This window comes from Colossoma macropomum, unplaced genomic scaffold, assembly GCF_904425465.1.
Source record: "Colossoma macropomum unplaced genomic scaffold, Colossoma_macropomum, whole genome shotgun sequence".
Lineage (NCBI taxonomy): Eukaryota > Metazoa > Chordata > Actinopteri > Characiformes > Serrasalmidae > Colossoma > Colossoma macropomum.
This window is the reverse complement of record NW_023494785.1, coordinates 12,296,962-12,310,954: the sequence shown is the minus strand read 5'-3', so window position 1 is coordinate 12,310,954 and position 13,993 is coordinate 12,296,962. Positions and strand designations below refer to the sequence as shown.

The 13,993-nt window shown below is 40.0% G+C and overlaps 1 protein-coding gene across 1 annotated transcript in view; it reads left to right on the top strand.

Moving 5' to 3' along the window:
• Positions 1–1,066: 1,066 nt before the first annotated feature.
• LOC118816403 (E3 ubiquitin-protein ligase HECW1) overlaps positions 1,067–13,993 on the top strand; it is an 81,782-nt gene continuing 68,855 nt past the window's right edge. Inside the window, exons 1-3 of the mRNA XM_036582865.1 lie at positions 1,067–1,379; positions 1,870–1,977; positions 4,006–4,100. Coding sequence (XP_036438758.1) covers positions 1,103–1,379; positions 1,870–1,977; positions 4,006–4,100 — 480 coding nt within the window. The 5' untranslated portion in view covers positions 1,067–1,102. The remainder of the gene's footprint in view (positions 1,380–1,869; positions 1,978–4,005; positions 4,101–13,993) is intronic.

The following is a 13,993-nucleotide window of genomic DNA, read 5'->3' as shown; positions in this document are numbered from 1 at the left end:
CAGGTGATTTGGATTAAAGCGATGTGTTGCGTTTTCAAGGAATGTCTTATTTCTTGTGTGCCAGAACAGAGGCTAAATCCATTACTAAACATGCCCAAATTATTCAAATACCAAAACCAAGCTTGATTTCATGTCAGAACCATCCTACACATTTCCAAGACATCTTGTTAAAACCCATAATATAACATTTATGTGCATCTACCACTGGATGCTTTTTATGCTCATTTATTGGAATATGTTGTGCTAATTTTATGCAATTAAATGTCAGCCAAATGGCTGTGGCTGGCAGCTTTGTTTGCCTAGAAATGGTTATAACCTCTCTAATAACACGTGAGGACGTGCCAGACTGCTTGAGCCAATTACAGTTGAATGGATCGAAATTTGGCTTTGCTTACGCTCACTTTAACCACACAAGGCTTTGCATTAGAACTATATGAATGAGTGTAAATAGCCTACAGTAGCCTCAAGGCTTGTAAATCCTCATAACCCATGAGAGTAAATGATATATTCTCTTTCATTCTCTCTTTCTCTTTCACTCAGTTAGTCACTAACTCACTCATTTTCTCTCTTTCTAATATTTCTCTCTTTCTAATATTTCTAATATTACAAGTCAATTTAATCTAGTGAGAAGAGAATTCTGATGTGCGTATGTGAATTAAAAGGCTTCTTTACAGCAAACTGTATGTCTTAATAACAGCTCAGCTCTCAGTGCCATTCACACAGCTCATCACATACTGTAGTAGAAGCAGTCTGCATAAAAGTGCCTTGTAGTAGCATCATTAAAGAGATACACTGCAATACAGTACATAAACATTATATGCAGCATATACTGTAACGGTCCTGTGCAACAGCCCAGAAATTGTTTAAAACTGTGCATCAGGGCAGCTGTTGTGTTTTTGTCTGTAAATTCCCTACACAGTGCTAGAATAATACAGTAAAAAGTAACAAAAGAAAACTTGCTTTCACAAAACTTGATGTCAGTTTGTATTGATTCTAATGTTCCAGTTCTAGTGTATTTTCCTTGCTGATGAGCACCCATCTGAATAACATAAAATATCTCTTACAGAACCTGTACCAGAACCGGTTTCTGGGCCTGGCTGCCATGGCCTCTCCATCTCGGAGCTCCCAGAACCGGCGTCGGTGCAAGGACGGGGCGCGTTTCAGTTACGCGGCCGAACCATTCCCACCCAACCATGCGCTGGACGCGTTGGCCCTGCCACGGTCCACCAGCGACCCGGACCTGGTGTCGTCTCACAGCCGCTCCACCCTCACCGTCAGCACCTCCCTCTACTGCATTGGCCAGTCACAGAACATCCTCATCTGCTGGGACATCAAAGAGGAAGTGGATGCTGGAGACTGGATCGGCATGTACCTGATTGGTGGGTTATATTAAAATCTGAAAGATGCTTGATGTTGTTAAAGGCTATGGTTTAATATGCCCCATAATACAGCCATTGGCCTACATAATGGTAAAGATGAGGTCAGTTTCACATTAAGCCTCTTTCAGATATCCGTATTTTGTTATATTGCTCTGTATTATATTATATTACATTTTATTATAGTATATTTTACGTTATTACATCATATTGAAATTACACAGTATATGAAGAGATATTGGCACTGGTGTGACTGTGGTTACTGACATGATGCTAACCAACTGTTGCTAGGTTACAGGTGAATAAGGTAAAATGATACTTCAAAGAGGTTTTAAAAGCATGGGAGATATTGGCACTCTTGCGTGTACATTGCAGCAGTATGCATTATATTATATCACTATAATATATTACTCAGAGATTAAAACATGAAGAGGCACTGAAAACTGTGTTCATGTCACTCCTTTAAATGTCTGTATGTTTTCTTGTTGTGCAGATGAGGTTCTTTCAGAGAACTTTCTGGACTACAAGAACCGTGGGGTAAATGGATCCCATAAAGGGCAGATCGTTTGGAAGATCGATGCCAGCTCATACTTTGTGGAGTGTAAGTATTTCCTGCTCTCACCCTCCCTCTCTCTCTCTCTCTGTCTTTCTCTGTCACTTGTCTCACAGCTCAGAAAAGATGGGAATTTGAGCAGAAGCAGGTTGGTGTGCACCTTGGTACAGGCTTCAGGGCAGAAATTCTTAAAATGAATGTTCTTTGGGCTGAGAATTATTTCTCTTCATGTCTCTGAAAAAGAAAAAGACCAACAAATCTCCAGATCCCTCATATATTTGGGGCTGGTGGGATGTAGTCAATTTTCAGGATTAAAACATTTTTAGATGTCAGACTCATATCAGATATAGATATCAGATTAGATATCAGATTAGATATCAGAATCATGTCTTTGCTAGCAGGTCTTTAAAGTGTTGCATGCATTGAGAAAGCAGGGCTTTCCTGTGAAATTAATCTTTCTTTCTTTCTTTCTTTCTTTCTTTCTTTCTTTCTTTCTTTCTTTCTTTCTGTCTTCCTGTCTTCCTTTCTTTCACAGTGTCATACTTAGTGCTTTGATTATAGAAATAGAATGGCCTCATTTTACATTTTGGTCTATATCTCCAACCAGCCTGAAAAACGTCTTTTCACTGTGTTTGTTAACTTTTCCCTCGTTTCCGAGAACTATGACAACCTCCATGACAACCTGCTCTGCCTAACTATGCCATATCCCTGGGTGAAGCAGAGAGATACTGTATCTGTATGACTGCCTGCAAAAGGTGTCCCACTGTGCATGCGGTTTCAGAGCTGGTAGTAGATTTGTTTTATTCCTGCAATATACTGAGTTTGTGAGTGTGTGCTGTTTATTTTCAAGTTTGATTGATGCAAAAATATGTGTTTCACATATTTAGGTTAAAACAAAATGAAATTCAGTGAAAGCACAGCTACTGGGTTTGACAGAGTGCAGTAGTCATAGTTATCAGAGATCAGATAGATGAGTCTAACGGCTAGTGCAATATTGGATAACACTGTAAGACAGTGAGCGGAAACTGTTGACAGTGATACAGAAACACAGAATGATTTAGTGAAGTGTAGAACGTAATCTGTGTGAAGTGGGACCATTGAAACATTGTGTTTTTATCTGTGACTGTTACTTGTTGCTGTGGCCCTTATAAGTGCAAATAGAAATGGTTAGAGAGGAAAATTGCTGCATATTTGTCATGTGACAGTGGGCCAGGTGTGGAATGTTCAGTGAAGTAGGCCGGGTACTGGGTGTGCTGTGAATGCTTATGAAGCTCTCTCCATTTTTAGAAAGCATAGTAAGTATGCGTAGGGACACATTTAGCCTAGCTTATACACCTGGGAAAACACCCTCTAATATTTATACTCACTGTGTTCACTTAGTCATCCACCACTTACCGACTTACACAGTACACATTGGAGCTGAGACCTTAGCGTTCTACTTACTAAGGCAGTTTTAACATCATTAAGTATTGTTGTGTGCTTCTGGTATAATATATAGTGCTCATCTTCAGTACAAACTGTGCTGTGTCTAGATTTGTCATACACAGTGCTCGTGAAAGTATTGCCCAAGCACGTAGCGATGTCACATGCAGTTCCCTTCAGCGCCTTCCCATCACTTACAGTAACTCAGCTAGATGTTCCACTAGCCGTCACATGCTCTTTCATCACAGAACGGGCCCTGTGGGTGAGAGCTCCATCCTATTTCACTCGCTCTGTGCTTGAACACTTCCAGCTGTACTACGGGAGGAAAAAAAATTGTTTATGCCAAACATGTCAGAAATGCCTTCACCGATAGGGAACACAAAGGGAAAAATCATTGTTGTTGGAAAGGTCAGATAGTTCTTTATAGTGTGTGTTGACACAAGTAGAGTGTTTATGGGACAATGCAAGGTCTTCAATAGTAGTGGCTCAGGGGGGCTGTTGGGGGTCACTGGTGCCACTGGGGGCCATAAGAACATGACAATAGAAACCATTTTTTAATTGCAAAATTGCTAAATTATTTTTTTTCTTTCTCTCTCTCTTTCTCTCTCTCTCTCTCTCTCTCTCCTCTCTCTCTCTCTCTCTCTTTCTGTATAGCTGAGACCAAGATTTGTTTCAAGTATTACCATGGCGTGAGTGGAGCACTGAGAGCCACCACACCCTGTGTGACAGTGAAGAACACTTCTGCCACCGTGAGTTTGCACATACACATACGTATTTTCTTTTGGGCTGTGAATGAAACAAATCCCTTTTTCCTCAAAGGTGTTTGAACATTTTGCCTGTTAAAAGCTGTATTTGTCACATAAACGAATCAACATTAGCTGCTAAAGTGAGGCTTAAGTTGGCGCCTTACATAACATTTTGAAAAGTTGGGGGGATGAGGACGAGGAAAAGAGTACAAAAAAACTTAACTAGGCTACATATTTAATTCTTGATTGATATGATTGCAGTAACCTACAACAATTACCGTACAGTGATTTTGCTGTATGATGAACAGCAGATAGTAAACACATTAAAGTTTTTGTGTTTATGATGTTCCTCCGAACATTACCTAGTAACGGGACACTCACAATGCACTTTTGTATACATTCGGCTGATGTAGTGATCTATGATGTTCACTGTGTTGTGGCACATTGTAGTGCCCTTGAAATTCCCTCTGTAGTTCCATCAGAGGCTAAGAGGAAAATAGTCGATGTACGTAATAGTGGCCTGAAATGCAAATATTGATCCATTTCAGTTACAGCCTTACTGTTTCACTGTTATCTGTGACCCTATCAGAAGGTGACAGGTGATGTCACAGAGGTCAGTAAGGGGTCAGTGAGGTTAGTGACCTAATTGCTAGTAAATGCAAGAACAAGACACATTTCCATTTTAACCCAACACATCACAGTTAGTAGCAGTGCTCCAGTAAACAGGTGAAACATTATGCTTTGCTATTAACAGTTCCCTTCAGTGAAATGTCCAATAAACAGTTTACAGTTTCTTTGCGATGCTGCATATTGTTTTCCTAATGAGCTTGTTTTGTGAATACAACCAGACGTAAGTGTTTAATTCAGTGCTAAACAGGGTTTGAATTAAAAGCCAGGTAAACACTGATCAAATGTAAATGGCCTCATCTGTTGGTAATCGTGAACTGAATGATAAAAAAACGACTGAGGCAAGGTGAGTCCTGTACACTCAAAAAATAAATCGCTATGTAATCATAATTTAATTATGCGGCACATTTTCAGTCACCCAAATAGGTTTAAATCAGCATATACAGATTTTGTTACCTCAACATAAAATGCATTTTCAATTAATGTCAGCATATTTTCTGTTTCTAAATAAAGCAGCTGCCTTGGTTTTCATTTTTTAGTGTAAAAGCTCGTTACATATTCAGTTTACAGCAGCTTTTTGATTGTACAGACTCTCAGTTGAGGTCCATTATGTATACGGATGCTATTACTGTAACTGGACCTATCATTTGTATCTATATGACATGTATCTGTGACAGTCACTACTTTAGTGCATATTGTTTCTCTCTTGATTACTTGAGTGAGATGGGCAAGAGTGCACTTCAGTGGCAACCCATGAGTCTGAGTGAGCTTAAGGGCCACTCTTAAGTGCATAGCATTCAGATGCTCTCGCATGCCTGTCACTTTACATTGCCAGACAAAAACAAATTACAGTGTATAAAAGAAGAAGGGGATTAGGCAGAGCAGTTTTTGTTTAATTAAAGAAGTGTGTTTTCATGCCAACCTGCTTTTAAGGCCATGACAGACACACTCATCCCCTGACTCTCCTGTGAAGAGAGAAACAACCTCTGTCTTTTTGTCCTCTAACTCTTCCCAACTCTTTTCTCCTATTGCTTTGTCATGGAAATGTCTGTAATGAGATCACTTGTTCAAGGTGACTGAGGATGAGGGAGTGATTTTACACAGCTAGGCCTGAAGGGTGACAAGGAGCACTCTTAGTGGCTTACAGTTAGTGAACAAATGTTGCAACATAGTAAAAACTGAAGTTAAAGAATATGTGAAAGCAATATTGTAAAAAATCAAAGATACTCAATTAATCAATTTCTTTTAGTTTTTGCACCGGAGCTATGAGGCTAATGGGCGTAACTGAACCTTATAGTCCTTGGCATCATGCAAACTGCATGTTTAAATTATCACATACTTGCCTCAAAATATGTTGATTTGTTACGTAGTTTGTTAAGTAATCTCAAACAGACTTGTTTATGTAGTTTCTGACCATGAATGACACTGGTGTCTGTAAAAATAGACATGTCTGAGGCCACCCTTTGTTTATTTAATTTTCAGAAAGTTATTCATTTTTCTGCATCAGGAAATAAATCAGTAAACAGGAGATTACACAAAAGCCTCAAGAACTAAACGAAATTTTCATAATTTCATGTGTTTATCCTTTGCATTTATTACAGTGTCTATTATTTTTGGAAGACTTTCTATTAGCTTTTCAACAAAATCTGCAGGGATATTTTTTCATACCTCCAAAGTTCAGTCTTGTTGGTTGCATTTTCTGCTTCTCAAGATCCAATTAATCCCCAGAATCAGTGATGTTGAGGTCTGGACTCTTATTCTGAGAACACCAGCAGCTTCTATGTTTGATTTTCATTTTGATTTTTTTTTATTTCCTTTTCTTAGTAACAGCTTCTTAACAGCTGCACATCCTTTCAGACCCATAGTGCTGAGTTGTCTTCTCACAGTGGAAGCATGGAAAGAAACACCTGTGGATTTTTTCAGATATGAAGCAAGAGTGGAGCTTTAAGTGCTGTTTATCTGAAAGTGTCAGTTTTGGTGGTCTACCAGGACTTGCATGGTTGTTAGGAGTCCCATTTTCTCAACATATTTCAATAATTTTTTTAACTCCAGTTTTGGAAACCCCTGTTTTCGGGTTATGAGTCAGCCATTTTTTTTCTTTGGCTTTTATATTCCTTATGCAAGTGGACTTAGATCTTATATCTAATCTCCTCACAAATATTTCCCAAAAAACAAAAACTTGGACTTAATGGCAGTTTTGACTGGAAATTAAATGAATGAAGGGTGGTCTCTGACTTTTACACAGTACTGTACATTTTAAAGATAAAGATAGTCACCATCTTAAAGCCTTAATTTTTCTTCTGTGTGTTAATTCATTTTCAGGATACTAATGGGTGGCTGTACATGTCCTTGACATTTTAGCTACATTACCTTTATAGCTGTAGTGCAAAACCAAACTAGACTACTAAGCGAATGTATGTAAATGTATGAATTAGATTTTTGTCCAACTCATTATTAAAGTTGCGATTTGTTAGCAGTTTGATGAAGCCCAGCTGCTCAAGACTGTTCAGGTTGTGTCACCCTCAATTGCCAACTTGCAACTGCTGGATTGGATTCACGGAGGACCTGATTCTAGTTCACTTCCTTCAGGGCTGCTGTCCTTTTTTGAGTCTTTAAGCAGCTGATTAAAATGTCACCTCTTATCTATTGTCCCTCTCTCGCTGACTCTGTGTCCGTCTGTCTCTTTGTTTCTCTTCAGAACTCAGGTTACGATGTTTCTCTGTGACAAAACTAGATTAAAATCTTTAGTGGATTTAAAGGTCACTGCAGCCGTGCACAAAAGCAATCACTGAGCGTACGTTTTTTAGAGATTATGAGAATGCCTCAGCGTCTTTGCCTGGTGACCTGATGGTAAGGGTGGTCAATATGACGATATGTTATCCTTATCGTGATAAATTCCGTTGTTGATATGTTCTTCTGAGTACATCATAAGAATCGTCTTTACTTTTAGAGGACTGAACAACCACATGTATCATTAAAAAGACAGTATTAGACCAATTATAAGTGAGCATGTAAACAACATTAACCAGCTTATAGAAACTGCATAAACTGCAAAGTAACTAGTACTTGATTGGATGTAAACCTGATTGATTGTCTGCTTTTAAAAGCATTTTGATATTTCCTCCAGTTCTTTAAATAGTTTCACCCTCAGAAAAAGTGACATGGCAGCAGACATCATGCACTGTTGCAATGTGTTCAGGAAGCTGTTCACAAGTCGCTTTGTGCAAGTTCAAGTTAAGTCTCGAGTCCTGAAGTATGAGTCTAAGTTGAGTCTCGAGTCTCTGAAGTGTGAGTCTAAGTTGAGTCTCGAGTCTCTGAAGTGTGAGTCTGAGTTGAGTCTGCAGTCTCTGGGGTATGAGTCTGAATCGCATCTCGAGTCTTTAATAGAGAATTTCAGTCCCATTTTAGCTGCACTTGTCAGATTCAACAAAATGTAGTGTTATTCCAAGTCATGAGTCAGTTAAACACAAATCCAAGTCAAATCGCAAGTCAGTTGAGCAGTTGAGTCTGAGTCGAGTCACGCGTCAGTTAAGTGTGAGTCCGAATCGAGCCACGAGTAGGTTAAGCGCAAATCAGAGTTGAGTCACGTATCAGTTAAAGTGCAAGTCCGAGTTGAGTCACGACTCAGTTAAGCACGAGTCCCTGTTGGGTCACAAGTCAGTTAAGCACGAGTGCGAGTCGAGTCATGAGTCACTTAGTTATGAGTCACAGTCAAGTCACAAGTCAGCTCGGGTCTGAGTCGAGTCACGAGTAAGTTAAGCGCAAATCATAGCCGAGTCGCATATCAGTTAAGTGTGAGTCTGAGTTGAGTCATGAGTCAGTTAAGCACAAGTCAGTATTGAGTCACGAGTCAATTAAGCGTGAGTCCCAGTAGGCTCATATGTCAGTTAAGCACGATTCTGAGTTGCTGACTTCAGACCACATCTCTGGTTCCAGTATTGTGGTGTAATATTTTTAAGCGTGAGTCCGAGTCGAGTCACGAGTCAGTTAAGCATGAGTCAGAGTTGAGATCCGAGTCAGGTCAACATACAACTTGAGTCCAAGTTGCTGACTTGAGTCCCTATCTCTGGTTCCTGTATTGTGATGTAACATTTTTTGCCATATTGCACACACTTACCTGGGTGGTCTGCATTGTCTACCATACTGACCATCTCCCAAACTCACTCGAACACCTCAGTTCTACCTGAAACGTAATAAGTCCAAACAATGCCCTTTCTATAACTCTATTTCAAAAACACTATTGTTGGTTAGCCTCCAGCTAAAGCGCAGGATAGAGTTACTGTAGTCCGCTGCCATTGTGCTGTCGTGGTCCCGGAAATGCTGAGCGCTCCTGAACTTGATCCCAACAGCGGTGCCCTTTCTCTGGAGCAGGAGTTTAAAATAACCGCTGGCGGAAGCTGGTGTAAAAAAGGCCCTGCTCAGGTGAGAGAGAGAGGGAGACTTAGCCTGGCTGACAGGCAGATGGATAGCAGAGCTCTCCATCTATACGGATTCTCCAGTACTAAGTTTTTGCCTGGAGTGAGCTGCTTTGAGGCCGATGTCACCCAGCCGGACTGAAGGGAGGAGGAGGAGGAGAAAGAGGGTGGGCTCTGTCACCTGGATGCCTGACTGGGTGAAGGTATATCATTTTATTTGGTGCTGGGTGATATGTCATCTATACCAGTATAGAGGTACAGGTGTGACATAAATATGGATTTTTGGTGTTAGCCGTATTGATAGATAGCAAAAAATTAGTTAACTGCACTTTATGTCTTTTGCTGTGTGCTTTAGATTGTTTTCAAAGAACTGTTGAGATTACATAAAACGAATGCTTCATGTCTGGTTAATATTTGCTGCATGTAGTTTCCATTGATGTAATTTTATATGAGCAGAACAGACCACAACAGTCCAATCAAAACAGATATAAGGCATTCTTTTGGCATAGAGTAGCACTTAGGAAGCATGGGCTCATTCACTTTATTAATGCAAACGTAAATATCTTCTCAAACTGTGATAGATTTGGAAAATATTACAATATTAAATTTTACCAATACCACCTAGTAATAAACTCAGTATGGTGGACTAATGGGGATAAGCATGTAAGAGTAAGGGGGAAATCCTGCAGGCATGGTTGACTACAACCGTTTTTATATGCATTCCTATGTGCACTCAAAGCAATTTTGGATACTTGATGAGCAGAGAAATAAAAGCTAAACAGAAATCAAAGTATAGTAAGTAGAACAGAAGTTGAAATGACATTTGTCTGCTGTAGGCCTCTCAGGACTTTTTGTGCCAATTAGAAGCATAGCTGTAAATCTACTATTCTGTTTTTTGCATATTGCACTTTTATCCATGAATGGTTTCAGGACACAGTTTCAATTTAAGTTAGAGATCATCTTTGCAGCCTTTTTTTGGCCTTTTTATGACAAACAGAATGTCACACCATAGACAAGTATATTTCACAGTCATGTGGAGCTACGATCTAAGACATGTTGCTAATACTTTACTGTAACGTTCATAAGAATACATGACACCTACATAAACCCTTCATGACACCTGAAGTAGACCTTCATAAACATGTATATACACTTATTCCAGTATGCCTCATTTGTCTTGTAGTGTTATAAATACTGCGCTACAGTGAAGTGTTAACAGAATTTTTCATTCTTCTCTCCTACTACGCAGTCTAACCCAAAAAAGCTGTCATTGTTTTTCAGTCTAACCGAATTTGCTCCTCTGAAGTAGCATTTGCATCTGTTGGGAGTCACAGTTTTTCTGTATATTTGCAGGAATTTATGAATAATGTGGAATAAAGTTTATTCTCAGCAGCATTGCTCTCTGTTGGCTCCCCTTTTAACAGATGGAAGGAAAGCTTTTCTGGAAGAGATGTGTTGAGCTGTCTGTCTGTGGGCATATGCAGCCCATGCTGTAGAAGCCTGGTCTCTCTGCATAAGCAGATTCATGCGCTATTGTTTAGTTTGTCCTTTAGGATCAAGTGACCCAGGCTTTGGTGATGATGCTGACAGAAAGAGAGGGGGACAGCTTTGCTGTTGGTGGTGCAGTGATTCTGGGCTGCTAGAAGTTGCCCTTTTGTATTGATTATGACTTTTGCAGTTTCTTTTAGTGCTGTAGTTATATTTATTCCAAATCACCAAAAAAGTGGAACTCCTGTACCATTATTTCACATTTCTTTCAGAAAGCTAGGCACAAGATGAGTTATGTGCATGTATATTAATGAGAGGGTGACAGAGTACGTCCTCTGGTTGGGACCCCTCTCTGTGGGTTAGTTTGCATTGTATATGACTGTAGTTTTCCAGAGTAATGTAATATGTATAAGTCGAGCACATGAAGGTGACTGTGATTGTGTTTCTGCATTAATGAGTTGGGCTGTCAGAAGCTTCTGTGTTGGCAAAGTGCTTTTCATCTGCGCACAATTAGCATGAATTAGTGAGTGGTTTCAGAATTCAGGTGTTTATATTTTCCATGTGTGAGAGTTGGTAAGGGAAGAAGAGAGAGAGAATAAGACCAAGGGCACCCTAACGGATGTTAGAATGTAAAAGCCTGGGTTTTTTGTGACAGCACAAAAACAACACATTCAGTTTCCATATATGGACAGTATGGGCAGTGGATTGTACTTTAACCCCTTAAAGTCCCAGACTTATTACCTACTAAGGCTTTTTATGCAGGGACTGTGAACTGGCTGAGCTATTCTTAGGTTATAGAATTGTGTAATAAAACATTGACAGTCCCTGGCCATTTAAGAGGTTAACAAAAAGTGAGGTTAATTCAGTGTTCCAAGATATGGACCCTTTAGTTGTTAAGGACGTTTACATGATTTAGAGGTTCTTCAGACTTTAATAATAATACCTTTTTCCGTATGTTATACTAATAATCAAATCTCATTCTCTGTTGTTATTGTTTACACACTTACATGACCTAAGAGTAGCTCAGCCAGTTTGCATTGAAGTCCCTGTAGTTAGTGAATAATAAGCCTTTGTATGTAATAAGTTTAAACAGGACTGGTTATACTCTCAATGTAGTCAGTTATGCAGTTGGGAAGTGTGTTTTAACACTTGTGCGGTGTTCATATTTTTGTTACTCAGTGGTCTGGCAAACCAACGGCATTGTTGTTTTTTTAAATCAATACAGCCATAGCAATTTATGTGAAAATACCAGATGTTTAAAATATCACAATTAGCCAGCATAGGGTTCTCTGTAGCAGCTGTAGCCAGTCAGCAGCCTGTCTGTGTTGTCCACCCTCACACACACACACACACACACACACACACACACACACACACACACACACATACAAACAAATACACACACATACGCACACACACTAACAGCAGGCCATGTAGGAGGAGAACAGAGTGAAGGACACAGCACCTCCACACTTTTATTCCCCACTGGTTTACCCCAACACCACATGTGTAATATAAATGTTTGGGGGGTGAACAGTGTGAAGATACTAAAATGTGTTATTTTATATGTTCTTCACAGAAAATGAGCAAAGGCCAAGGAATCTGAGGTTAAAATAATAATAAATCACATCATTTTTTCTTTTGGCAAACATTGAAAATGGGTCCCACCAACCTGAACACCACACAAGGGTTAAGTAATGACTATATGCATGAGAAAAGCATATTGTGACATAATTTATCACAATAACAAAAATATCATCCCTGCCCCCGAGTCTGCACACTTACACATGTCTTTTACAAAAAAAAAAAGGCTCTTAAAAGAACCGTTTATTGAAAGGATCTTTAGAGAACAAAAAATGGCTGTTCTATGAATCCCTCTTGGCACATTCATTTTTACGAGTAGGTGTATGTGGTACTTCTGTGGTGCTGTAGTTGATGCTGTAGGTGATGGAGAGAGTAGATCTGCGAGTGTTGAGGTTTGTGAGTGGTATGTTTACGCGTGGTGCTCTCTCTGCTGTGGGAGTGCGCTGACTCATTGTCCTGCTGCACACACTCCTCACGTGGGACTCCACTTAGTGCATTAGTATTCATCCTGCGTACAGCAAGCCTCTCTTTCCTTTCCTCCATCTGCCCTCTCTCTCTCTTTCAGTCTACGTTGCTTCTCTAAAAGCTGCACACAAGCACACAGAAGTGCATTCAGCGTCCTCCACACGGACGACTCTTTTTAAAACAATCACCCACTCGCCGTCAGCAAAGCTGGGCTCAGATGGCCTGTATACATTTTGATGACTACACCAAAGTGCTGCCCATGGATTCAATTAACTAGTTTTACACTTAGAGCTGGAGCAGCTGGAGAAGGCTAGCAGGGTAGCTGACCCTTTTTGTCCTGACCAATAAATGTGTTTGCTACAGAGCCTCTGGCCATTCTTAAATGGGCTCTAATACATCAAACAGTGCCATAAAAAGCATTCAGTGGCCTATTATTGTGAGTCGAAGGGAGTAATTAGAAATCAGCTCATTACAACTCAGTTCCTTTACAGAGACTGACTGGACAACTCCTCTTTATTTTAAACTTGGGCCTTTAATAAGCTATTTTCTGAAATGTTGTTCATTCTGAAATGTACATGTATTGGAAATGTTATAAAAAGTCCTTTTATATTTCAAGATGTACTGGACAGCAAGGTTCCCTTTTTCAAGTGCTTGTTTGGCTTTCCTTCTTACAGCAATACAGTATCCCCCCAGAAAACAAAACATAGGTCTCATCTTGCCCCATCAGTTGACAGGATAAAGCTGATCTTCGCCTTGGGCATAATACTGTTTGTCTCATCTGTCCCCAGCCACCCGGGGTGAGATTAATGCGTCATCCATGCCAATAAGCCAGTGAACACCACAGTTCATCTCTCATTGAATCGATACAGTGTCTGGGATTTCAGGCACCCGGCAGATTATTTTAATCTGTCTGTATATGTGGATAATCTGTGAAAAGCCTGGTGCCACTGTGCGTCTGGGCCATCAGGGAAAGCCTCCTCTGCTTGATGGTCAATGGGACAGGATTTGCATCTCATTTGGGTGCCAGCGGGCCAAACACCTGCTCTGTGCTTCTCCTTGTTTTCTCTCGTTTTCACCCCAAAACTATCTTTTGGAGGCTTTTTGTCTTTAGGGCTTTGAACATTGCCTATCAAGTGGCTTCAGCTGAATGCGGTATTTACATGAACCTTTTGAAAGGTCTCCTGTTTTATGGACTTTTATGCACTTTGTCTTGTGAGTAACACCCTATTGATCCGTTTGGAAATCAGCAGCATTCAACTCCTGTCATTTAAGAAGAAAGCATGTGTACTTTTTCTGTTGTTTCCAAGCCTACGAGAA